The 26,391-nt window shown below is 41.4% G+C and overlaps 1 protein-coding gene across 2 annotated transcripts in view; it reads right to left on the bottom strand.

Annotated features, from left to right (window-relative positions):
- Nucleotides 1-471: 471 nt before the first annotated feature.
- ANO4 (anoctamin 4) overlaps nt 472-26,391 on the bottom strand; it is a gene marked incomplete at both ends in the record, with an annotated part of 205,954 nt that continues 180,034 nt past the window's right edge. For both annotated transcript variants that reach the window (XM_080935151.1, XM_080935152.1), the window contains 10 exons: nt 472-663; nt 2,769-2,874; nt 5,385-5,504; nt 11,456-11,603; nt 12,884-13,036; nt 19,119-19,261; nt 21,496-21,593; nt 21,715-21,772; nt 22,647-22,758; nt 25,804-25,840. In XM_080935151.1, coding sequence (XP_080791277.1) covers nt 472-663; nt 2,769-2,874; nt 5,385-5,504; nt 11,456-11,603; nt 12,884-13,036; nt 19,119-19,261; nt 21,496-21,593; nt 21,715-21,772; nt 22,647-22,758; nt 25,804-25,840 — 1,167 coding nt within the window. The remainder of the gene's footprint in view (nt 664-2,768; nt 2,875-5,384; nt 5,505-11,455; nt 11,604-12,883; nt 13,037-19,118; nt 19,262-21,495; nt 21,594-21,714; nt 21,773-22,646; nt 22,759-25,803; nt 25,841-26,391) is intronic.

The raw sequence follows: 26,391 nt of genomic DNA, 5'->3' as shown, positions 1-26,391 counted from the left end.
ATGGTAGGGACCACAGGCATTAAATCTGAATGGGCTGAGAGGTCTGGGAAATCTTAGAAGGTTTGGTGTGATACAAAAAGCCAGTTGGAAAATATGTGAGCTCAAAATAAAGGAAAGTCAGCTATGGGGAGGGGAGATGCAGACTTCAACTAGGAAGAAGGGGATACTTGTGCTGGGGATAGAAGGAGAACAGTCTGGCTGGAGCAGAAGAAGAGGAAGATGTATCTTACATGAGCCAACATACAAAACCCTGCCTCCGGGCCAGGATCTGGCAGGGAAGGAGAAGGTAGTTTGGCCATGTGGGAGGAAGGACTGAATTGTAGTGATTAGCTGGTTTTGGAAGCATCTAAGTAGCTTATTCTGACCCTTGTTAGCAAACACTCTATACTCTGTTTCTGGATGTCTGAAGCAGGCTGCTCTGTACCTGACCTGGGTGTGGCTTCCCCCTAGGCACAGTGGTCACCTACCTTGTCATGGCCACTCGTTGTGATGTGCTTTTCCATTCTTCTTCCTCTCCTTCCGTTCTTTCTGGAGGCGTTCCAGCTCAGCCTCATACATCATCTCCTGGATCAAGTACTTCTCTCTCCTCATCCGGTCCCTTAGATCTTTCGGGAGGTCTGGTATCAGATAGGAAATGAGGTGCTTTATACAAAACACGAGGTGCTAAAAACACAACAGAGAACACAATGTAATCAGAAGGAGGGGTTGGGACCTGGGGGAAGTGAGAAGAGGCTGGCGGAGGTGTGAACTGGAAGGGCAGAGGGTAGGTGGGAACTGAACTCTAGAGAAGAAGACCAGGGGCTGAGGGACAGCTGAAGAGAGATGCTCAAAGCAGACAAGAGCAGGAAAACAGAAAGTCAGGAACAAATCCTGGCTCAGCAGCTTTCCTTGCTTAGGAGCCGAGCACAGGCCACTTAACTATGCTCACACTAGAATTAGAATTAGTTTGAAGATTCTGTGTAGATTGTTAAGTGATTTGCAAAACCCAGCGAGATGAAACACCCCTGGGCTTCGGGAAGACAGGCTCTCTCATTGGGAAAGCGCCACACCCACACATTCCTTATCTGAAATGCGAGTGGCTGGAACTCTAGAATCACAGTCACTTTTGACTGTCTATGTCTGGAAGACTGGTGAGTTACCAGACAACAGTGTCATTAAGAGTCTTTATAATTCTAAATTGCTTTTATCCCAATAAAGCTGTGCTGAAGGACAGCAGCAAGGACTCTCCATTTATTTAAAACAAACTGAGAGACTCACAGCCCACACAAAATTCTGCCAATCAGATTTTTCTGCTTCCTTCTAGTGCTTTAAATAGTTAACAACAATACACAGGAAGGGTATGAAAAGGTCAACAAAGAAAGCCAATCAGTTGTTTAATGCTATCCTTATTTGTTTATATATATATATAATATATATATACAATATATATATGGTGTGTATACATGTGTGTGTGTGTGTGTGCATGTGTGCGTGTGTGTGTCCACATATGTGTTTAAAGATGTTCTTGTTAGTGTGTATGCATGCAGAGGCTACTGGTCTCTGCATGTTAGGGGTCTTCCTCCGTCACATTTCATCTTAGATTTGATTGACAGGTCTCTCATTGAGACGGAGCTTACTGATTGGGCCACACTGGCTGGTCGAGGAGCGCCTGGGACCCATCTGTCTTCACTTCTGCCCCCTGGGCTGCCACTACAGCCATGTTTGTTCCACATCACCTCAGGTTTACAATGGTGCTGAGCATCCAAATGCAAGCTCTCGTATTTGCCTGCAATCTCTTTACCCATTGTGTCAACTGGAGAATACCTTTTTTTTAATTTAGTTTGGAAAAAAAAAAGTAAGACTAGGTTAGGCTAAGCATATCTGTTTCTAATTTATTTATAGATGGGGTCTCATGGGCTCAGAAATCTCTATGTAGACCAGGATGAGCTAGAAGTCAGAGAACTCCCTGTCTCTGCCTATGAGTGTTGGGATTAAAGGCCTGCACTACTACACATGGGAGACATCTCTTCTTTAAGGAGGGACTGAGGATTGTTCATTGAGTAAAGCTCCTTTACTGGAGTAAATCTGGCAAACTGAATTCCATCCCCCAGAAGGTGGAAGGAAAGAACCGACGGCAGCAAGCAGCCACCCCTGGAGGTCACATGTTCACATTGGCACTGGTAGACATGCGCGTGCACACACAAGGGAACCGATAAAAAATACTTAAAAATAGGAAGTTAGCCACCAATTAGTTCATTTCCAGGGTATAAGAGCTTAATAGCACATTCCCTTGGCAAAGTGATGATGGAGTTGTCTCAAAAATTTAAGGCACCTCTAGTCCTAAAAGAGACATCTTTGGTTGGCATGAATCTAGCTCAAATATATGTGACAAGAGAGGGAATTGAACCAGTGCCTAGGCAATGCCACAGCTATGCACACAGAGGCAACAGGGCGAACATTAAGCTCAATGTCTTCCAGACGCAAACATTAGCACCTCAGGAAGCAGAGATGAGAAAACTCCATTACTCTTAAAGATTACGAATCATGGTCCCAGAATATTAAATGTAAGGCCCGAGGTTCCTGCTTTGTTTCTAAAAGACTTTGAAACACTTCCTGGAAGACTTGAATGTCTCAGTTAAGGAAAATATGGAAGTGAGGTTAGATTACATGGCCATGCTACTTTAGAAAGTCAGTGCTGGCGATTGGGAGTCTTCGTCACGTTTTAACTTGTTCCTCCAAGTGACTTCATTGTGCCATAGAAAATCAAGGAGCTGTTTGAGAAAACTCACCTCAAACACAATGATAAAAGCCAGCCGAGCTGCGAGCACATGCCAGAACTGCAGTGTATAGCCATAGGGTGCCAAAGAATGAGGAGGGTCCCGGTAGTCCCGATATCTGCAAATACACAAGACCGCTGCATCCCAACCCTGATTCTCCATGCCCTCAAATCTCTTTCATCCTTACTATGAAGTCTTTATACACATGTTAAACAAATGTTGAAGAGGAAAAAAACTTTCTCTAAGCTAGACATCTGTCACTTCGTTTGTCCAGCATTTTTTTTTTCTTTTGGTAAAATAATATCTCTTCTCTGGGTGGTTGGGTAGGAATTACTTCTTACTCAACCTCAGCTCAAAAGACTCTTAAGTTTCATCACCAGGGTGCTTGTTAGAGCTGTTATTAAATGAATTATCACTAAGTCCACAGAAATGCTAGGGGCTACCCCAAATGAGATGGAATAGCAGGGAAGGAGGGAGGGAGGGGGAAGGAAGGGAAAGAGGGAGACAACATGTTACAGGGAAGAAAAAACAACAAAGCTGAACAGAGAATATTCTGCTGACTCTACCTAACTCTTAGCACTTTTATTTTAAAAGGAACTTCACATGGCATCTTGATGCTGCCAACCGCCTCAAATGATGAATTTCTCTTGGTGCATGTCCATTTACATGGGATTTCTGTAGCTTGCTATCAACGAGTCCTCCCTACCTCGTCCTCAGTCTCTAACACATGAGTTGACTCTGAGATGCACAGATGTTTGTTGAATACCTATGCAGGGTCAGGTATCATCCTGGAAATTTTGATCTACACAAGTACATCTCATTGCTGCTGTCACCATCACTAAGGTCACTATTGAAAAGTGTCCCCAGTGTCACAAAGTTTTTCTGCACTTAGAACGATCTGGATGTATTGGTTGTTTGTGCATGTCTGCTATAGAGAAGCACAGAATTCCACCTGTCTGAATGAAAGTTATGATTGGGGGTGTGTAAAATGTAGAGCCTGACCTCTAGCCTTATATTATCGACCTACAGTTGATCCAGAATAAGTTGCTATTAAGACTTTTCTTGAAATAGTATTAGTGGTCACCATTATCACCATCTAAATCATCATACTAATTATCGTTAGTGTCATTGGGTGTGTCTGATAATATACCGTGAATCTTTTATCACTAGAGGAATGCTGATAATAAATATTTTGTGCAGAAAATGAATGAATGATTGGACGCCTCCAAATTGGTAATAGGGATCAGGCAGAGCACTGAAATTTCTACTGTCTAATATGTAGTTGTTCATCTGACCCTAGGCTAGGTCCAATTATTATTCATGGAATTCCAGGAAGAACTGCCTTTAGGACTGAAGTGCATGCAGATTCCCCTAACCTCCGTTTGCTTTTCCTGAGCCACCCAATAACCAGGACGTAACCACTTTCTGATTAGAATTAAGGCCTGTGACACAAGCTGAAATTCATCCTGGCTCTGTTATATGACCAAGAACATGTGGGTAGGTAGGTCATAGTCCCCAGGGAGAAGCGACTACCATGGGGACTAAATGGGAATAGTATTAAACCGATACCTATAGATTATATAGTGCATCTCTGAGCCCTGATAAAAGAATTTTCTCATTTTTTTTTGTCATCTTGTAGATGGTGATAAACGCAGACTGACAAGATTAGTGATGGTTCAGAGAATAAGAAACCATAGAACGCCCCATCTTAAATGGAACATTTACAGTATTCCCCTCCTCCCAAAGCTCAGGGTGAAGGTCAGAGATAGTGAATAACTATGAGAAAATAGGTTTTCTGGAGAGAGCAAGGCAGTAGCACAGATGAATTCACAGTGGTTGTGACAGAGCTATGGAAGCTCAAGTCAGACAAAATACTAGCGTGGATAGGGAAAGTGAACGAAAAGTCCAACCCCTGAGTGAGAAGCTATTGGCAACTGCTATCTGTTGGAAGGACAGTCAGTTTTCTTTAAGGACGTGGCTCTATTGAAACATGGCCCACTGTGCACCAGTGGGATGCCACATGTCCAAGAGCACACAGGCAGTACACATTGGACTTGATGAGCTAATTTTTTTTTTTAAAGGATACAAAATTGGGTGAGGAGAGAAATGAGAGCGAATGGGGGAGGGGTGAATATGATCAAATAATACTGGTTGATATTCTCAAAAAAAGAAAAACCTAATAAAAATGGAAAAAAACCCAGCAGGTGATGTTTAATTCCCTCAGGACTGAGAAATACTGTTTTATTTTTGTGTTATTTAATTTTTATTAAAAGTTAAAGCAAATGAGACATAATCTATATTGCTCTTCTAATGTGTTCATAAGGTCTAGAATTACCTTTATTCTCTCTAAATGTTTTTGAGGGGCAAGGAATATAAATTATATTAACCCATGGTTTGCTGGAACCACATTAGTACACCAATCATGCATATACCCAACCAAAAATCATAATATATTTTCTGCCCAAACACTGGGTATTTTTATTTCTATTGGAAGCATGTTTTATACCATATATTTTGATTATGAGGACCACTGCTTTAAACAGACCTGGCCAGAAGGCCTGTCAGCAACCCTTTTCCATGCTAGGGCCACCTGAACTTTGCCGAAAGCATGGTGAGGTTCACACTTACCGGCAGTACTTCAGAGGAGTTCCTGAGAACTCACTGCCGTCAGACTCTGGCTCAGACCGGTTTTCAAAGTCAGAAATTCGGAACACAGACAAGCTGGCGTTCACGTAGCCAACCATACACCTGAAAGAGATGCAGACCGTATAGTTAAAACAGTATTCGTCCCCCTTACCTTTACTTTTGCGTCACCAACACCTTTTCAGCTCATAGCTCCCTCTACAGCCAAGCGACGCCACACATGTGGCATAGGTCTCCACACCTCTGCTTGCATATTCCTTTTCTTTGAAACCCCTTCTCCTCTGTTTGGAAGTGTAAATATTACTTATCCTTAGTGATCAACCAAAACACCACCTATTCCGGGAAGGCTTCCTCACCCAGAGTCAGCATGACTCACCCACTTATCTCTGAAGCACCACTACACTGAGATCAGGATTATCCTTGAGCTGGCACTAGTGTTGGCTGTATACACGTCTTTTCCCTTCAACTGCAGGATGGTGGGCGTGGATGTCTTACGTTTTTATTTTAGGCCCTAGTGGTTTTCTGCACTCACGAAATTCAGTAACATGGAATTTAGTTGACCCATGAGAGATTCCATTGAGCTTCCTGAACGGGATGAGTAGGGGGAGTCAGTTGTCCTAACGATCACTCTGTCTGCTTCCTGCCTTCTTATGTTTTTTAGAGTACAAAATAAGGGGTTTCATGACAGCATTTTAAAATGACTGTTCTTTGTTCATATTTACCTTATATAATTCTTTAATTAAAAGTAATTTACCCGTCATTATTACTAGTGTAATAGTAGTGTGTGTATGGGGGGAGAGAATGACATATGTGTTTGTGTGTGGGACACATGTCATGGTGCATCTGAGAACAGAGGGCATCTTTGTGGAGTTCCCTCCATTCATATTTACATGGATTTGGGGGTTGAACTCAGGTTGCAAGGCTTGTGTAGCAAATGCCTTTGCCTTCTGAGTCATCTTACTGGCCCCATCATATGTAATTCTTTAGGTGAAAAGAGTTCACCATATAGACTTATGTAGCGATTAAATGGCACCACATAGGTGAAGCATATAGTTCTATATTTAGGCAAATGCAAGGCAAATGTGAATGGTGGCTACTCATCTTATGCACACCGTGACTTCTGCAGGCCAATATATGTTATGGAATGAATGCGACATGGTCCTTAGGGCATCATTATCATGTCTGATTTGATTGCCCTAAGCTACTAAATCTCAAGCCAAAATGATGACACAAGCGATTACCAAAGCACATGGATTATTCATATCATGTCCAGGATAAACCACTGTCCTCATCAAGGCCTTTAAAAGGATGAGCTGAGCTTGAAGAACCATTTGTCTAGAAACCTGAGGGTTAAACACATAGCCAACAGGGTTGCAACATTTTCCACTCCTCCCTACTTCTGCTTGAAATGGTGGTCTAGAGGAGGATGGATGAACTGTCTAGAACAGGGCATGCAGACATACTAGCAGCTTGGAGATAGCTGTTGAAGAGAGAGCTGGTGGTTTGACACACAGAATTTAGTAGTCATCTTGGGAGCTGAACAGTGGTCTGGGAACAGGCAAAAGCCAGGCTCAGTACTGACTTGGAATATCCATAGGTCTGCCTGTACATATATCTTACAAACCAGCTCCAAAGCATTATGGGGATTAAAGGCATTGTCTTTTGGTTTTGTTTAAAATGTCCATTGACAAAAAAAAAATCAAAATTCAAATATGACACCTGTCTTATGAACGGCATCATTCATCCCTTACCCAAAGATGTGAAAAAGAGAATACACCCGTGAACCAATTTACTAAAGCATATTCACATAATTTCAGGCACAAAACCATGTTGGGAATGTGTCTTCAGTGGCTGGTTACTCATGCGTACATAGAATTAAATGTGGATCTAAAATGCAAGCATATCGTTATCTTCTTTCTACATCTTAATTGTCACGGGGGAAGGGCCACTAATACTGTACTGTTTCCCTGATTCTTTTTACAATGGTAAAACCCCAATATTGCCATATTAGAAAGTTAAGTCTGCTATAAATTTAGAGATTTGGGATTTCATACTCTATGGTTCAGCCACAGTGCAGCCAGTGATGCCTGTCCACCTACTCTGCACATAGGTCACAGCTGGAGGGCCATAACAGGCAGGCGGATGCCACGTCTGCCACTCAGTTTGCTGGTATATGCTCTGCATACCCACTACCATTTTGAGAGAGAGGGTGGATAGAATGGATGAATGAATGAATGCAAATGAAGATATCCTGATGATAAGAGCACCAGGCAAACAAAAGAAAGTTTTGTATAATTAAAAAGAAAGTTTTCCTAAAGGACAAATAGTTGCGTCTGAAAGCATTTCCAAGTAAGGAGACCTGGATCAGGACACTGACTTCTCTCAAATAGCTTTTTAAAATGTCTCACGCCCCTAAAAGTGAGAATTCTCCTTCAGAAACATTGGTTACTTCTTGTTTTTAATTCCTTAACGTACAAGATGGGGACAACATATGATCCTTGTCACCAGGACTAGAAGGAAAAACAGAAGCAGAAGTTGACTTTCAGGTTTGTTTGACTGCAGATCAAACTTGCTGCTGAATGCAGCCTTTGAACCAGCTATGAAGTTGGCCTTTGAGGTTTTAGGTATTGTGACAGTGACAGCTCGGGAATGGAAATCAAAGACTTGAAAATGAGACTTGGCTTGTGTACTTAAAGACAAATGTGTTTTATAGATAAAGTGTCTCAGGCTGAGAGTTGAGTACAGAAGTGATTATAGGATTTATACAGATGTATTCTCTATTATTCATTAAGGAAGATATGCTTGTGATTAACTCTGTGAATGCACAGAGTCCTTGATCAGGGTTCTAACCCTTTATGACATCACCACCATTCCTGTGGAAAAGCAGCTTTGATCTGGTAAATACCAAGGACATCTTATTATATGTATATGTCACATGGCTAATTCCAAGGCCAAGAGCATTCTGCATCTCTAGTGTAATTCTGAATCTTAATGCCCACCTGACATTCTACAAGTTCCTTTCTAAGGACCCCATGTAAAGAACCCCAAAAGAAGTGACCTCATCCCAGAAGAAGAGGTGGATTCTTCACCAAACAATGAGCAGTATGAACTGCAGCTACAGAAGATGAAGAAGAATCCACAAAGGGAAAGATGAAACCCTCAGAATATTTTTTGTGGATGTAATATGTAGCATGTATTGCCTTAAGCCATTTCTTTCCTCCTCCTCCTCCTCCTCTTCTTCTTTGCAGACCTGGCTAAAACAAACTGTCTTCCTACCAGCAGTCTCGAACACTTGACTACTGGGCAAACAGAACAGGAAAGAATGACTCTACCTTTAATGGTCATGAAACGGACACGAAAGATGTGATCTTTCTTTTTAAGAAGTCTGCAATCTTCTTGGGAACAGCACCAATAGGAAAGCTAGGAACAGCATTAGGCAGACCTAAATGTGTCATCTCAGGGACAAGGGTCATGGGAACCAAAGGATACTATGTACACAAGTGAAGGCATCCTCCATGGAGGATCCAAGGTAAACTCACCCAACAGAGAGGAGGAGGCACTGATTTATGTAACATAGAGCTATGGGAAGGCACAGAGACAGGCTTGGATGGAGAATGTTTGGTTTAGGTTCAATGTAAATGGAAATGTGTCATTTCCACAGCTGGTTTATATCACAAGTGGGGTTTGACTTTAGTTGTTCATTGCACTGCAAAAGCTTACAACTGTTTAAAATTTTACAGTGCTTTTATTCGGCACGTCTTTTTATTTCTAGAGCATTTCTAAGTTGAAAAAACAGCAGAAGAGGAAGAAAAGAAAAAGGGCGAGTAAAACAACGAAGAAAAAAATTACTGTAAAACAATAGGGTGTCTGCTATGACAGAGCTAAGACTCTTAAAGGAACACACACACAGACACACACATCCACAACCCCATATCACACACATATACATACTACTCTCTCTCTACACACACATGCCCACACCACACACCTACACACACTACACACACACACCACAGCATATCCACATCCACACCTACACACACCACACACACAACATCCACACCCCTAACCCCCTACATCACACATACACACACCACACTCCATGTCCACCCACCCATACATATACCCATACGTGCACACTCCCTACACCTGCACATCCCCACACATGACACATGCATACACATCACACTCTACACTCATCCATTCACACACTCACACACACAATCACACACATACCCACACCATACACCTACACAAACACCACACACTTATACCCATGCACACCACACATACCACACACATACACACCACACTACACATCTACACACACACACACACACACACACACACACACACACACACACACACACACAGTTTCAAACACATCTACCCCCCTCATCACACAGACACACATAAAATCAAGAATACTGGCCAATGGATTAGAGATAAGAGCTATAATCTGGAATGTTGCAGATGGCTCATAAAAAGAAAATTTGCAAAGAAAATGTCCAGAGATAGACAGAGTCCAATAAAAGGAAACCAAGGTATAGTAGGTAAATTCTAATCGCTATGAACACCGCTTTAAGACTGGCAAATTGCTAGAATTCTAAAGCTTTGATTCATTATCAACTCTACAGATCTGTTCTCTGTTCATTTTGGTTCTCAAAAAAACCAATTAAAGGTTTCACCATAAGCAGAAGTTGGGAAGGATCAAAACACTTTATTACAGATTAATCTTAGGAGGTTTACAGTGAGATGAGCCAGAGTCATTAGGGGCCCTGGAGCTAAGAATAGAGAGGACTGTGTGGGTGTGGCCCTGCCGCCATAGGTTCCAGCAGTTATGGGGGAGTTCATCCTTTTAATAACCCTCTGCTCTCCAGAGTGAGGATAATAAGGCATACCCCACTCCACAGTTTGAGAATCAAATGCCGAACATATCTGAAAATGGCCGTAGTGAAGAAAAGGCTTTTCAGGCTAAATCAAATATAGACTGCTGACATTGGTTGTACTTAGGAAGCAATGCCTGGGCAGTGTAGTCCAAGTCTTTAGGTCTTGGTTCTAAAGGGTTGATAGGCTCACTTAAAGTTGCTAGACAGTTAGTGTTTAGCTAACTAACTGTAGATGAGTAGAAGACTTCATAGGAGCCTCTTCAGATGGCTAGGTTGTGAGCTTTATCACAGCCCTCAATCGTCCATACCTCAAACCATTCGTGTGGAATTACACTGACAGCTGGATCCTGACCAGGTTTGCTTAATTCAGGCGAGTTACTCTGTTTGCCTACGGTGTCTTGGCGGGAACAAATTAATTTGGCTAAGACTGCAAACCAGGGGGCAGGACTGCTTTTATTAGGTGCCAGCCATATAAGATAATTTGCTAGACATCAAAGACCATAGGCAGACCTCTTAACAACACAATTAGAGTTAGATTATTATTGCGACTTTAGGGACTGTTCCTGTATGCTAAGACTTTCAGCAAAGTACAGAAGTAAAAGCTAGGTGGCTTGTGATAGTAATGGCTAGGTTTTATCTGACCATGTACATTTTCGTTTGAACCTCAGAACACAGGACAGTGTCTTAATTCGACTGATCATAGCTAGGGGAAACATAATCCTCATGTTACAGAGATGTTTATTGAGTCTCTTCTGGATCTTAGGTACAGGGATCCACAGCCCCTATGGAGCCTCCAGATCATGGCAGTATAGTAATTCTCTTTTTATAAATTCAGAATATTTCCCTAACTACACGCTATACCAGGCTGTGTGCTGTTTTCTTAGGAGCTCCCGCATTTGTGGATTTGGAGTCGGCAGGGAAAATATAACCACTGCTCTCACTTTAGACTCGTCTGAAACTCGTCTGACTTGTTTGAGCTCCAACCCTTTGGTAAATGACATGTGTTTTCTTTGGCTGAAGATACAATGATATAATTTCACTTCCCCTACCACAGGCCTTGTCTGGGCTTGTGTGTCACCCGCCCCAGTATAAAAGCCTCTCTCTGTGTCCAGCACTGTGCAGTAGCTAAGAAATGGAAGTTTCGGGAATGTTTTTTACAGCACTTACTTTTGCCCAGCTTCTCCTTGGCCTGCACAAGGTCCATATTTATAAGCATATACCAATCGAGGGATGAAGTCAGAAGTTATTGCTATGACAAATGCATTTGTAATGACGGAGAGAATCCCGATGCCTTCGAGGATTCCATACCAGATTCCTGTCCAAAGACAAGAGCAGTGTTAGGCTTCTCCAGATGCAGTGAGGATGAAAACAGCAAGGCGAACCCACCCGTGAAAGTCCTTTTCATCTTTCCAAATGCCTCTGGCAACAAAGAGTTATTATCTGTGTTTCGAAACAGTTTGGAATCGAAGGAATTTCTGTAGGTGTGTGTGTGTGTGTGTGTGTGTGTGTGTGTGTGTGTGTGTGTGTGTGTGTACCAATGGGCTCATGGCTTATGGTCAGTATCATACATAAGACAAAAAAATTCTGGTCACCGAGTCATTTATGTGCCACCTGATCAGCACACAGTGTCAAGGCTGTAAGAGACTGGACACTCCTCAGTGGTAACAGCCACTGTCCCTGATGCGCTGGCTCAAGCCGATGCCTGGCGAGTGAACACTTGCTTTATATAGAGGGTAAAAGGCTCCTCTGAGCAAAATGTCTGCACCCAGTTCCCAGCTACCCTTGCTGTCTGGTGCCTGGTTGCCTTGTTGTCAGTCCCAGCGGCTCTCAAGAGCTACATCTAGTGCAGAGAGGCGCTGGATCACAACCCAAAGACCGTCAAATCATAGCAAGACAAATGCTAAGAAATCCAAACTGGAAATGCCCTGGGGATAAAGAATGGATCTTCCTCATGGCAGAATTTAATTAATAAACATAGAAAGAGTGGAGCACCTCCTTTCTGCCACTAGAGAAACCAGGCGAGTAAGGAAACATGGGAGCTGGGGGTATGGTGGGGCAGAAGCAAATCCACCTATTTTTAAAAGAGATGAATCAATATTTTAGATTCTAACATCTTACAGCAGAAATGACCAAACTAAGAATCCATGTAGGCACAATTTCACAAAACACTGAAAATCTAAAGCAATTTGTCTGAATAGGTGGCTTTATTTCTTGCATAAGATTATTTAAAACCAATGTAGTTGGGGTTTTTTTCCCTCAAAAAATTAGCTGAATCAGCTCACATTAAACCTTGAGGATTATATTATACCTATATACCTAAAGTGTATAAATGTATGGATTTTAATTTTTTAATATGTATGTATGTAGGTATGTATGTATGTATGTACTGATACAGGGTCATACTATGTAGTTCTGGTGGGCCTGGAACTCACTATGCATACGAAGCAGAATTTGAACAGAGATATACCTGCCATCGTCTCTCCAGTGCTGGGATTAAAGGTGTGTGCCACTGGATCAGGCAGACTTTAAAATTTTGCTTACAAGTTGTTTCATGCCTGAAAAAAAAATAATAAAACATACCTGGACCCAACTTACCTATGTCTTTGGCCCTTGAAGCCAAAGGCCTTCTCCACTGAGTAACAAACTTATAAGCATCAAGTCGGATTTCAATGATGTTATTCAGTAAGGCCAGAAGCGGTGCTAGAGGAAAAGCTGCCACAAAGATAGTCGTGAATCCGAACTGAAGGACTAGGGAGGAAAAGGGAGAGAAAGAAGAATTTTTACTTTCCCTTGGCTGTTTCAAAGAGGCAGTAACCCAAATGCATCATTGTATCAGGTGATTGTTTGGGCTCTATCCCATGCCCAGGCACCAAACCCTGACACTAGTACTGATGCGATGCTGTGCTTGCAGACAGAGCCTAGCATGGCTGTCCTCTGAGAGGCTCTGTCAGGCAGCTGTCTGAGACAGATGCAGATACTCACAGCCAAACATTAAACTGGGGTGGGAATCCCTATGGAAGAGTTAGGGACAGGACTGAAGGAGAAAAAGGGGATTGCAATCTCAGATGAAGAACAACAGTATCAATTAACCAGGACCCCTCAGAGCTCCCAGAGACAAAGCCACCAACCAAAGAGCATACATGGGCTGGTCTGTGATCCACCCTCTCATATGTAGCAGAAGACTGCCTTGTCTAGCTTCAGTGAGAGGATGCACCTTATTCTGTAGAAACTTGATGCCCTAGGGAAGGGGGATGCTGGCAGGGGTGAAATGGGAGTGAGTGGGGGAGTAAGTAACCTCTCAGAATCAAAGGGGAAGGGGGTGAGGTGAAGAACTCAGGGAAGGGGGATCTGGAAGGGGCAACATTTAGAATGTAAATAAATAAAATTATTTAGTTAAAAAAAGAGAATAACACACCGAAGAAACCTCTCTTACAAAAAAGGAGGTCATGAGAGGTCATTCTTGGGCCCAAGAACAATGGAATCTGAGAGGCAATAAGTTTACCTCAGACCCCAGTATTTCCCAAATGTCATTCACTAACTAATGGAACCAGGGCTAAACACACAAGGAGACTGGCTTGTCTTATGGAAAAGGAAAGAGGTGCCCAACAAATGATGGGGGCACATCAACAGAACAGACATGTAGGCATTGCCAACAGCTGAAGCTGGAGTAATGGGTACAACAAAATCAGAGCAGTACTGGACCATAACCCAAAGACTGTCAAAGCCATACCAACATAAATACTAAGAAAGTGTAAACACACAGGGAATAAAAGGGGGCTCTTCTTCATGGTAGAACTTAATTGGTAAACATGGAAGGAATGGAGAGATTGGGAAGCCACCACTAATTAAACTTTACATGGAAGAATACTACAGTTAGCGGGTGGAATATTGAAAACAGGATATTTGTATATTTCCAAAGCATCTCCTCTTGTAACACTTCAGAGATGCTAATTGCCACACCCTGATATAACAGTCCCCTTTCTGACATTTTCCCTGCTTGTGGTCTTCTTGGGTAGATGCTGGATCTCTTCTAGTTGAGCCATCAGAACCATTCAACTCCATGTTCCATCAATAATACTTCATTACTGTCTCCTACTTTTCCCTCTTTCCCACTGTTGGTACTTGAGTTCAGACTCTGACTATCCAAATGGCTGTCTCTCTGACATTCACTCTCTCTTCCCCACTGAACTGCTATCCGTCTGCACAGAGTTTTGGCTCTGGGGTTATCATCTCCCTACAAGAGATGCTTCAGAAGGTTCTCACCACCTACAGTTCCTCCTTTTCTCTATACCATTCAAAGACCTTAGTTATTCTTCTACACAGATTTCTTAGTTTCAAGATCAAACGTCCTTCATGCCCTAGACCTGGCAAAAGAATCCTTTGCTCTGGCCAAACTGAACTTATGGTCTTGGGAGTCAAACATACACATAATACCTTTATTGATAGACTAATGAAATTTGACTCTTCTTTTAAGGTTAAGCTCAAAAGTGCCCTCTCTTGGAGTTTTACAGTGGCGCAGCTTTATCTGGTGGCTTCCACTGTCGCTGAGCAACACAGAATAAATTTATTTGCATTTATGCTTTGGCCTCTCTTTTTCCTTATTTATACTGGGCTTTGCGAAAGTAGGAATGTGGGCCTCATTATGTCTCTACTTCCCACATATGCACTGCAGTGGTTTGTGTATGGAAGGGATTTGGTAGGTACTACATTATGCTCACTGACTGGCATATAAGGACAATGATAAGAGGCCCAGAGCAGCAAGGAAAGCCAGCCCCATTACATGAAGGTAAAACTCATGATAATGACACTCAGAAACATATCTATATCTCATCTATCTATACCTACACACATATACGTATATGTCTATGTACTATACGAATATATATGAACACTTCTTTAACATGAGAAATGTATAAAAATGTATAGCTGATATCACTAGCAACAGTAATGTACAGAACTCTTTTGTTTTCTTGTCAGGAGCAAGATGCCCATGTCAACATTATATGAATGGTTTTAGTACAAGAATAACCCAATTGTTTAATGATTAGAAAGGGAAATGTAAAATTGTCATTATCTGTAGATGATGTGGGATAACATAAAGAAAATGTAATATACATACATACATACATATATATATATATATATATATATATATATATATATAATATGAACTATAATTGATAATGGATTTCAGAAGGCTTCTTTTCTACAAGGTCTACATACAAACCAGTGATAACTTTATATAGTAGCAACAAAACAGACAATAAAGGGAGGTCCCTGTGTGCAGTTCAGGGCTGGAGTTTGTGCTTAAAATTCATGAGGCTCTGGGTTCAATTGTAAGAATAAAAAACAACAAAGCACCATACTACAAACAAACAAACCAACTGTAAACAAATGGGAAAATTGTAAAGCCAACTGTGATGGTTTGCATATGCTTGGCCCAGGGAGTGGCACTATTAGGAGGTGTGGCCTTGTAGGAAGAAGTGTATCACTCTGGGGCTGGGCTTGGGGACACTCCTCCAAGCTGCCTGAGGATGCTCAGTCTATTCCTGGCTTCCTTTGGATGAAGATGTAGAACTCTCAGCTCCCCCTGCACCATGCCTGCCTGGATGCTGCCATGCTCTCACCTTGATGATAATGAACGGAACCACTGAACCTGTAAGCCAGCCCCAATTAAATGTTGTCATTTATAAGACTTGCCTTGGTCATGGTGTTCGTTTACAGCAATAAAACCCTAACTAAGACAGCAACATTATTTGCAATTGTCTAAAAATTATCAAGGTCTTAGTAATAAATCTGAAGTTTGTAACACAAAACAGTTACACTAAGACTATTGAGGAAGTATATAAAGACAATGCAGGGCTATACCCCATTCAGGGACTGGACAACATATAAGTATTGTTCAAACTGTTTGAAGGGTTTGATTAAATTTCAGCCAGTACCTCAGTAAAAGCTGTTGTCGGTCTTGTTTACAATAGATATTGGGAATGTTAATGTAAAATTAGTTGGAACTAATTTTGAAGAACAAAATTGAAGATAGCATTATGAGTGGGAAGACAAGCCATTAAGCAAGAAAAGGTACTTGACTTGCAGCAACGTTATCTGACACATGATGATCTCAATATGAGAGGTATCCACATGTCTGTGTTTGAATATGTTTTCTGTAGTAATTTGGGTGATTGTGGAGCCTTTAGGCCAGTGGTTCTTAACATTCTTAATGCTATGACCCTTTAATACAGCTGCTCGTGTTGTGGTGATCCCAAGCCATAATAACTCTTTTGTTGCTACTTCATAACTATAATTTGCTATTGTAATGTATTACGAATATCTGATATGCTAGGTATCTATCTGATGTGCTACCCCAAAGGGGCTGTGACTCATAGGTTGAGAACCACTGTTTTAGGCAGTAGGGTCTAACTGGATGAAGTAGGTCAGTGGGAGCTATGATTAATATTTAGACTGTGACTCTGTTTCCAGATCACCCTGTTTCCTATTTGGATGAGATGCAAGTTGTCATAAACGTCTGCATCCATGGAGCTGTCTGCCACTGTATCTTATCTGTCATGATGGACTATGCCCCTCGCACCAGACACTAAATTAAACCCTCCTTCCACTGAGTTGTTCTTTGACAGTCAGTCACATTTGTCACAATAATAAGAAAATCAACTAATACAGGACTCTTGTCTATAGTACATAAGTAGATGCTACTAATCACCAAGAAAACGACATGCCTCCTACTCCCAAGACATGGGTCAGATAGAAATTTGAAGAAAATATATAAATGGTCATAAGCACCTTTATTTAGTATTATCAGTTGCGACAAACTTTCATATTAAAACTATAATGAGACATTACTATATATCAAATAGACTTTTTTTAAAGCCTAACAATTTAGTGAGATTCAGTGAGAATGTGGATATCTAACGTGGCACATCCTCTTCACCTGTCCTTAGAAGAGGATTATTTGTGCCCGAGGGGGTGGGTTGTGATGGTAGTAGAACACATCACCTATAAAAATGGTTGGGCTGAGTTTGGTCTGTGGGCAACAGTTTGCCAGCTTCTCACCTGCATAGACGCAGCTTCTTTCGTGTACACGTCTGTGAAAACCCAACTGCATACTTGAGACTTACACACTTTTCAAAAGTCACTTTATACTGTAACTCAGTAAGTTACAGTATTTAATAATATAATAAACCCAGAAGGCAATTAGGAAAAAACTAAAACCAAAACCAAAAGGGAGCAGATAGAATTCCTGTGTCTGTCTGTAACATGCCTCATATCGTTTCAAGCTGCAGCCACACCACGGGAGCTGCAGCATTCTACCTACATAAATGTTTCTTTTGGAGGACATTATTATCCATTTCCTTCCTTACGGAGGAGAGTCCATTAAAAGGCTCAAAATGGTGATTTCGCTTAATAAATTGCCTTTTATTAAGTTTTATTATTAATTCCCACATTGAGTTTTTCTCCAAGCTATGTCGTTCTGCCATTGTATAATTGAAACTCCAAAAAACATCAATAGATACTTAGAACAGAAATGATCTAAGAAACATTAAGCATCAATTCTATTACTCCTCTAACTTTCAAATTCTCCCAGCCAGGATTGCTTCCTTCTGAAGAAATTCATCTTGCTCAGCTCTACTCTCACTTCACCTCTACATAGTATAGCTTAAACACAAGAGTTTCAAAAGAAGAGAAACATGCACGTACACACGCATGCATACACGCTTGTGCACTCAGACAGTGTATCTGACAGGAGAACATTATTCGTATTTCCTCACCAGAAAGATGCTGAGACTAACTTGGGTTTGTGTCTAAAGAAATCTGATTCCTTAACTAAGTGTCCCTTGCCCAAGTCAAGCATTTCTCACTTCCTGTTACTTCCTTCCCATAACAAAGATGGCTTCCCTGATATACTTCCCATGATTCATGCTACGGCAATTGTGATACTTCTTGTGCTAATACTTCCTGCCTCTGGTTCTTCCCCGTTAACCTATGCACCCCTGAGAGCTGAGTACTGGGCCACATTCCCTTTGTGAGACTCTGGTGCCAAATGTAGTATTTCCTTGGCATTGAGTAAACCTTAACAAATTATTTGTGGGATGTGGGAGTCAATCACTTTGGGTGATGGTTTTTCTTTCTTATTTTTGATGTACAGAACTTTCCAACACCTATTTTCCTGTGGATCCAGTTCCATAATGAGGCAGTGTAGGAATTTGGGGCATAGGGAGAATTCTTTGGGCTACAGGGTAGAGACTTTAAGAATAGCATTAATTTGTGTATGTGTATGCATATGTGTATGTGCATGCTAGTGTGTATATGTGTGTGTGCATGTATATATGTGTGTGCTTGTGTGTCTGTGTGTGTGTGTCTGTGTGTGTGTGTGTGTGTGTGTGTGTGAAAGAGAGAGAGAGAGAGAGAGAGAGAGAGAGAGAGAGAGAGATTGATTTACAATATGCTAAGAAATATCTCTACTTTACTTGCAGGCTACAGGTTCAGCTCTTTCTGATGATTCAAGCAGCAAGATACAGTATTCTGAAAGGTGTGAAATGACTATACCCTGAACTTTGTCCATTTGCGGTGCTAGGAAATCTTTCTCAGGTGCTTTTACGTTCTAGATAAGGACTGTACCACTGAACTCAAACCCCAGTCCTGGTTCTGAATGTCTTAAGATTTTGATCTCCTTTATACCTGTTGCTCTGGAACACCCTCACACTAGAATCCCCTTACATGAATGGCAGCTGATAACTGATGTATGTTTAATTGAGTGTGGCTGCAGATCAAAGGCTCGCATATGTAATTAAGAGGCAAAGCAGATATCTTTCCATACTCATTTCCAGGTATTCATCGAAGAGTCCATAGGCATTCATCGGCTGAAGATTATAGTCCTTTTCCCACTGTGGGAAATTTATTTTCCTTTCAGTCCCGTGTTCTTGTCGGACTTTTCTTCTAGTCCACCAGTTCTGAATTAACCTGGGTGACAAGATCAGTTTTTGTTCTATTTAGAAAATTATACATGATTGTTCCAAAGAACAATGAGAAAGTAATGAGAAATAAGAGAGTAAGCATTTGGAGCCACAGTTAAAAACCAGCTTCACTCAGGCAGAAAGATTGTGACCAGAGAGAATTCTGAACACCTGAAGCATTTCTCTTAGCAAGTAGACAAAATGGCTGATGAAGTCATTTTGATTTTCCATATGGTCTCACGTTGAATTGGTTAGATGCCTGAGAGCATCAGGAATTGACCTGGTACCAAGGCAACACCATGGACATTCAACAGTTAGAAGGTCTAGTTTACATGGCTTAACTTTGTCCTCATTTGCAGTCCTATCACATGTGTGATCGTGATCAGAATAGTCTGATCCCAGAGACCTAGCATATCTGAAGACCACAGCAATCTTTCTCTCCTGACATCCAGATGCCTGTAATTACTTTCGTAGAGGCTCAGCTGCTTTAGACTTAAGCCGGACACTGTCTCTGACTCCTGTGGGATGCATCTCACTCTGACACTTGAGGCCGAGCTGTTAGCCCTCAGCAGCAGGCAGGAGCACATGGTATAATATGAAAAGAGGTGGAACAAATGTCACAGAGGAGGCAGGCCTGCGAGCTGGAGTGTTCCAAGAGTAAGCAACAAGCTTTCTGTATTTCCAGGAATAGAAATGCTAAAACAAAAGTTCGTGGAATAAGGAAAAGAAGAGGAGCGACTATCACAAGTTCTGCTTACCCCACATCTCTACTGTGCATTTTGACTCATTGATTGACATTTTTATTAGATTCAATTAAATATTCCATAAAGATATCATACTTACATTTGTATGTTTATTTCTTAAAGTCTTATAGAACATGTTAGACATTTGGGGTAAGATTTTAAAACTTGGATCTAAGAATAGAAAATTGTTGGCCTTGCTTCAGACAAGGCCCTAAGAGAAGGGGCTCCTCATTCAGCAAGTCCCAGGTACTCATTCTAGCTGAGCAGTCCTCCCTGAGTCCTAGAGAGCTGTGCTCTTCTACAGTCACCAAGTTGACATACAAACCAACTGGTGTGGTATGCCGTCAGACAGAGAAAAGGCCACCATGTGTCCTTAAAGTCAAGCTGAGCAGAAGAGGCTGTCACAGCACAACTAAAGGCCATTTTACAGAAATGACAAGACTCTGCCCACTGTTATTAATCAGAAAATCATGTCATTGAGTGATAATATGCTCTTTTGAATCTCTGACATTATCTCCTTTTACAACTTTCTTATTGCTGTAGTCTGAACTTACAGTACTTTAAAACTAAGACTCTGATTTTTCATAGAAATGGGAATAAAGATCTTGTGAATAATTAAATAGCTAAGAAATTGTAGTGCTGGAACCCAAAAAAGTCAAAGTCATCATTAAAGCATCCAGCGTATGCACATGCATAGAGGCCTCATAAAGAATAATAAGTCACTTTTCTTCACAGGTGACCACTGTAGGTCAACCATGCTTCCACATCCAAGAGTATTTGGGCAGCATAATAGGCTTAAAAAAAAGTGGACACATGAATTTGTTTGGATGGGTGAAGATATCAGTATGGGTCTAGGAGGAGTTGGGAGAGGAGGGAGAAATGATTAAAAATGATTGTATGATGTTCTCAAAAATTGATAAATTAAATTAAAAAGAATAGTCACTTTAATTTGTCTGAGTGGTGGTAAACCTAAAAGAGCCAATGTTTATTATTTTTAATTAAAAATGTATCGTCATGGGATGGAGAGATGGCTCAGAAGTTAAGTGCACTGACTGCTTTTCCAGAGGTCCTGAGTTCAAATCCCAATCACACAGTGGCTCACAAGCATCTGTAATGGGATCCAATGCCATTCTTCTGGTATGCATAAAGAGATAAAAAGTATATATGTAACATAAATAAAAAAATATTTTAAAAATGTATCATCTCATGTATACGTATATGTGCTTGCTGCATGTGTCACCACACACGTACAGAAGTGAGAGGGCAACTTTGGGCCAGTTGTTTCCTTTCATCTTCAAGTGAGTTCCACAGGGATCCAGTTCATGTGGCCAGGCTTGGGTGGAAAAAGACTTTCCCTGCTGATCTGTCTCACCGGGTCCCAGTGCTTACTGTTCTTATAACGGCCTTTGAATCTGGTTTAACTGCTGAGCCCATAATGCTTACACCCAGCAATACCCATCAGGAGCCACACCGCCTCTCCAGGAGCTCTGGTACTCACGGGTAGCCAAGTTCCATGAAATTATTCCAGGTCTGCTTTAGCACCATTATGATACCCATTTGCATGCAGAGATCAATAAGGCATCCGCTAGGGTGGCACTGTAAGGCAAGAAAGCACAGAGATCCATCAGTCAAGGAACAGAAGAGTGGCCGGCTTCCGCTCTGCACAAAGTTGCCTTATGGCTGTGTAATGGGAACGGAGTGGGGGGAGAGTACTGACCTCTTCCAGCCTCCACCTGTTTATCAATCTCAAGTAGGCACCTGGGTGTCCTGTAAATCTTCAACACAGAAGCAAGCGTTAGCATTGTGTAGCCCAGGCTTTCAATGAGTAGTACTATGTTCAACTTAGCATGCCCTCTAAAGTCGACGATGGGAGCCATTCGGGGTCATGTCTGAAGGGATGAGGCAACCCTCTAGAATGGTCATTACTTGAGCTCCAGGAAATCCCCAAGGAACATTTCTCTTCTGACTTCCCTGCCCAGCAGCTGAGGGCAAGAGCCTATCCTTGCTGTTTCCTGTGTCTAAGAACACTTCTCCTGAACGTCAAGTGCCCCAGCCTGTGTAAGCAGCAGTTACATTCCTGTGTTTACCTGCATTTGATCTTTTTTTGAATACCAGCAGTGTTGGTTTAGTTACTGTCATGGTACTTAATCCTAACAGCAGTTTCTTGCTGCTGATGGAGCTAAACAACAAAAGAGAGGCCTCTGCCTCCGTCTCACTCAAATTGGACTCAGGGCCTTGCCCTGTTTCCCATCTCCTCAGATAGGATGGCAGGGTAATCACGCATCATTACCACGAAATAGGGTAGGACCTTGGCCATACTGCAGATTTCATGTCTTTATGTCACCTACTGACACAGGTGTGACACCCACAGGCTTGACTCAAGTGAATCGGAAGTCACAAGCTTCTGACCCACCGTTTGCACACATAAACTCTGTTCCTCCATCCGTGCAATCAAAGAGTTACAGGCACTTTCGAATAGAGAGTGTTTTCCAGGAAGTGAGGTGGTTTTGCAGCTTGGGGAGGGAAAGGAGGTGCCTAATCTTCTCTTTTGACACTTTCCATTGATCACCCTACAGGGAGGGTGGTCAGAGGGCTCTGAGTGTACTAGGGCTGGGGTGGGGGCAGGGCACAGAGAAATGAGCTTCTTACCTTCCTAGGAAGAATGCGATGTAAAACGTGGAGCTGTTCAGATTGACAAACTGAAAAAGAAACATTTTCAAGGTAAAGCTGTTCTCCCACTCGGATTCTGTGCGAGGCTGTTCTGTGGGCAAAAGGGAGTAAGTAGGGTTTGAGAGGCTGGCCATGATCCTCTCCTACTTCCTGTCCCCCCCCCCCACCCATGGAGTCAGAGGGTCAATGGGAGGCACTGGAGGCTCAGGCTTGATGGCAGTTGACATGCTACAGGACAGAGCACACAGGAGCAAGACTTCCAGCTTAAAGACCAGTCTAGACAACAGTGTGGTATCAAGTGACTACAGGTCCTTCTGAAGGAAGGGAGCATCCAGCTTGTTCTGTGGTTACAGGGTATCTGGAGAGGCTGGATCTGAGACAGCAGGCTGAAAGTACTTTCTTTTCAGCCTTGGCTTTCTGCAGTTTCTGCTAGTTGAGTAGGGCATACATAGAGTCAGACCCCACTGTAAAGCTCCTAAGGATTCTAGCTCCTAAATCTTGTCATGGGAAGAAACTATAAACCCCAGGACAGTGAGCATGTTTAACTCCCAGGGCTCAACCCTCATATGCTAGTTCTTTCATTCTCATAAAACCCCAAGGATGACCTCTTCTGTAGAACATCCCCCATGTTTCAGTGTCTACAGTGTACATCTATGACCTTAGTTGGGGCCAACTTGAAGCCCATCAGATTTTGGCTTCCATAATGCAAATATCCCTTGGAAAGTATAGTGTGAAGTAAAATATGAAGCCAGTTGCCCTTGAGGTCAAGCCTCCAACTTATTGTCTCATGTCCAATGTATTTATCCTTCCTAAACAACTGACTTCTAAGCTCAAGCAAGAACGTGTATAATATTTAAGGCAATATAATTGTTTTCTGTGTTTCTATATTCTCTAAGCTTCTAATAGCACATTTACCATTTTACCCCATCAATTCCCTTTCCATGACTTAAACCTTTGTCTGAACACAATAGAAATATGTAGTTTGCCCATCATTCATATATCTCAGACATTATTTAGAATCGATTGTATACTTGTCAAGGGTGAAAGTTTGACAAGTATATTTTTTGCATTATGTGTATAATTCTCACGTTTGTCAGTGTGTTTTCTATGACATCAATACCTTATTAGCTCCCAGAATCTCATTTTTTAAAGATTAGTGGCATTTTTAAAAAAAATTAAAATATAATTTCATCATTTCCTCCTCCTCCTTTTCCTTTCATCCTTTGCTTTTTTTTCTCCAGTGTCTCCCATACTCGGCTTTGCTCCATCATAAATTTATGACCTCTTTTCCTTTGTTACAATTATATAGACATATGTGCGCACACACAGAAATACAGTAAAAGATAGCATAAAGGAAAAGAAGGTTCATCTTTTCAGACAATGCTCTTTCTGAAAAACTTAACTACTAAAGAAAAGTAAAGAAGAAAACTCCAAATTATTTGGAGACATCTATATGTGTTTGTTGATTTCTAGTAACCATATGGTCCAGCATCTAAGATAGATTTGCACATACCCACCCACACACAGGGTGCCATCTTAGGGAAAATCCAGTGCTGTTCTACACTAAGCTGAGCCTTGGTGAGAGAGGTCAACCCACACCACTTTGACAGTAGAAAAAACACGAGGGAGGGCAGTAAACACTGAGAACTGGAAGAGGGAGCCATAGCTGCTTGTCATCTAACACACTATGAGCAGAGCCACTACCTCATTACATAATAAGCCAGAGCCATTAGAGTTAAGTACTATTATTCAGAGCTCAGAGCTCACACAGTGAACAGTTGTTCTAATCACCCGATGACACAGACAAGGAAACTGCAAACAAGGGCAGGTAAACTGCAAACCTTTGGTTCAAAGGCTTTGTGTTTATATTTTTAATTTTTTTGTCAACACATTTTTCATATTTTGAGGATAAGTTTTTAGAGCTACTTACAAATAATGCCTGCCATCTCCTTTTTGGTAAAGGTACAGTAGAGATGGAAGATGTAAATGACATTAAAGGAGATAGTGTAAAATGGCCAGCTCTGCATAGGACCCATCAACTCAGTAAAAGGATTCAGTGGTATAATGACTAGTTTATAAAAACTACTCTGAAAGTACTTCCCTTTAGACAAACTATACACAGGAATATATTAAAGCAAACTACCCATGGAAGCACGCAATTTTCTCATTGCCTGTGTAAAAGCTAATATCACATTAGTAAAATTAAAGCAATTTCTATAACTTGAAAGATGTAGTAATGTAAAGTTTATAGCTGGCTATCAGATTGTTTTGGTAAGTTCTGAGGCCAGAGAAATATTTTTAGACAATTTGTCTATACAAATGTATTTACACAAATATCAATTATCATTCCCCTGACTGCATTCCTGATTTAAAAGGTTGCTAATCTTCAAAATGGCTAACTTTAAAAACTTGACACTTTTGTGGAGTTTTTTTTTTTTTCCTTTCTGTTATCCCTGCACATCCCAAATGCTTTAACTAAAATCATTCTGCTTTAGCTTTTTGAGTCCACTGGGATTAGTGGAGTATGTTTCTGTGCCTTATGGAATTCACCGGTAATTCTAAAATGTGGGCAGCAGCTAGCGAATACCTTTTCAATGATCTTGGACACTTTCTACATGTGTACTTTTGTGTGGCTATTTTCCATGTGCAATGTGGAAAATGAAATATCTACTTTAAATTTCAGGGGCTTATGCCACACATGGGACACAATAGCTTGACAAGTATAGAGAGAAAAGATCTTATTACTGGAGACATTTAACTTGTTCTGCTAAAGGGAAAGGATCATGTGTAATTCCCAGTGGAGAGGGCATTTCCTTCTTTTAAAAATGTGACATATTTATTAAGTGAGAATTTAATGTATGTATTTAATGTACTTTGATCATATACATCGTCACTTCTCCCCCTAAGCCTTCCCAGATCCAGCCATCCTCCCTGTCCCAACTTCATGTTCTCTTTTGTTGAAAGGAGCCCACTGAGTCCAACTTGTGCTGCCCACAAACTTAATGGATGTGGTGCCACCAACAGGAGAGTGGCTGGTCTGCAGTGGCCACCATGGGGCTGGTCTCTCCCTAGCGGACTCTGAGAAGGGAGGCTCTAAAGCATTCTGTATCCCTGGCTGCAGAAGGCCTTCACTTACCCAGATTTGTCAGAAGGAGTGCGACTTTTTCATAGAGCTGTAAAAAATATAATAAACCATACATTTACCAAACAAATTCTATATGTTCTCCAGCCTATAATTACAAAGAACATAGGCAATTAAGTCGGAAGTGAAACCTTTTTTATTTCTTTGTTTCAAACAATGGGAAACATGCTGAGCAATAGGACACTTTCAGGGATAATCAGAACAGTACAAGGGCTTCCTTTATGGTTTTTTTTTTTTTTTTTTAAATTCTTGCTTCTTGCTTTGGGGTTAATAGTTCTGTAGCAATGAGACCACTAATGACCAGTTTCCTTAGTGGCTGAGCCTTCCTTATGTTCCTGAGTTGGCTACTGAGTGTAAGAATCTCTTGTTGGTTTCTCGGGTGAGCCTCTGTCCTCTTGCTGTTGTGGAATGAATTCTGTGAGTTCTACATGACAGCCCCCATACATGCTGGATCGAGCAAGTGATGTAGGAGTCTCCCAAGTATGTGGTTCTATCTCTCCATTACTACACTGAATATATCTTGATTCGGCTAGTGATCCGGTTGATTGACTCAGAAGGAATGGAGTGTGTGTGTCTCTCTGT

Source organism: Micromys minutus, assembly GCF_963924665.1.
Source record: "Micromys minutus genome assembly, chromosome: 22".
NCBI classification, from domain to species: Eukaryota; Metazoa; Chordata; class Mammalia; order Rodentia; family Muridae; genus Micromys; species Micromys minutus.
Note: the sequence above shows the minus strand (reverse complement) of the source record. Positions and strands in the feature narration are given on the sequence as shown.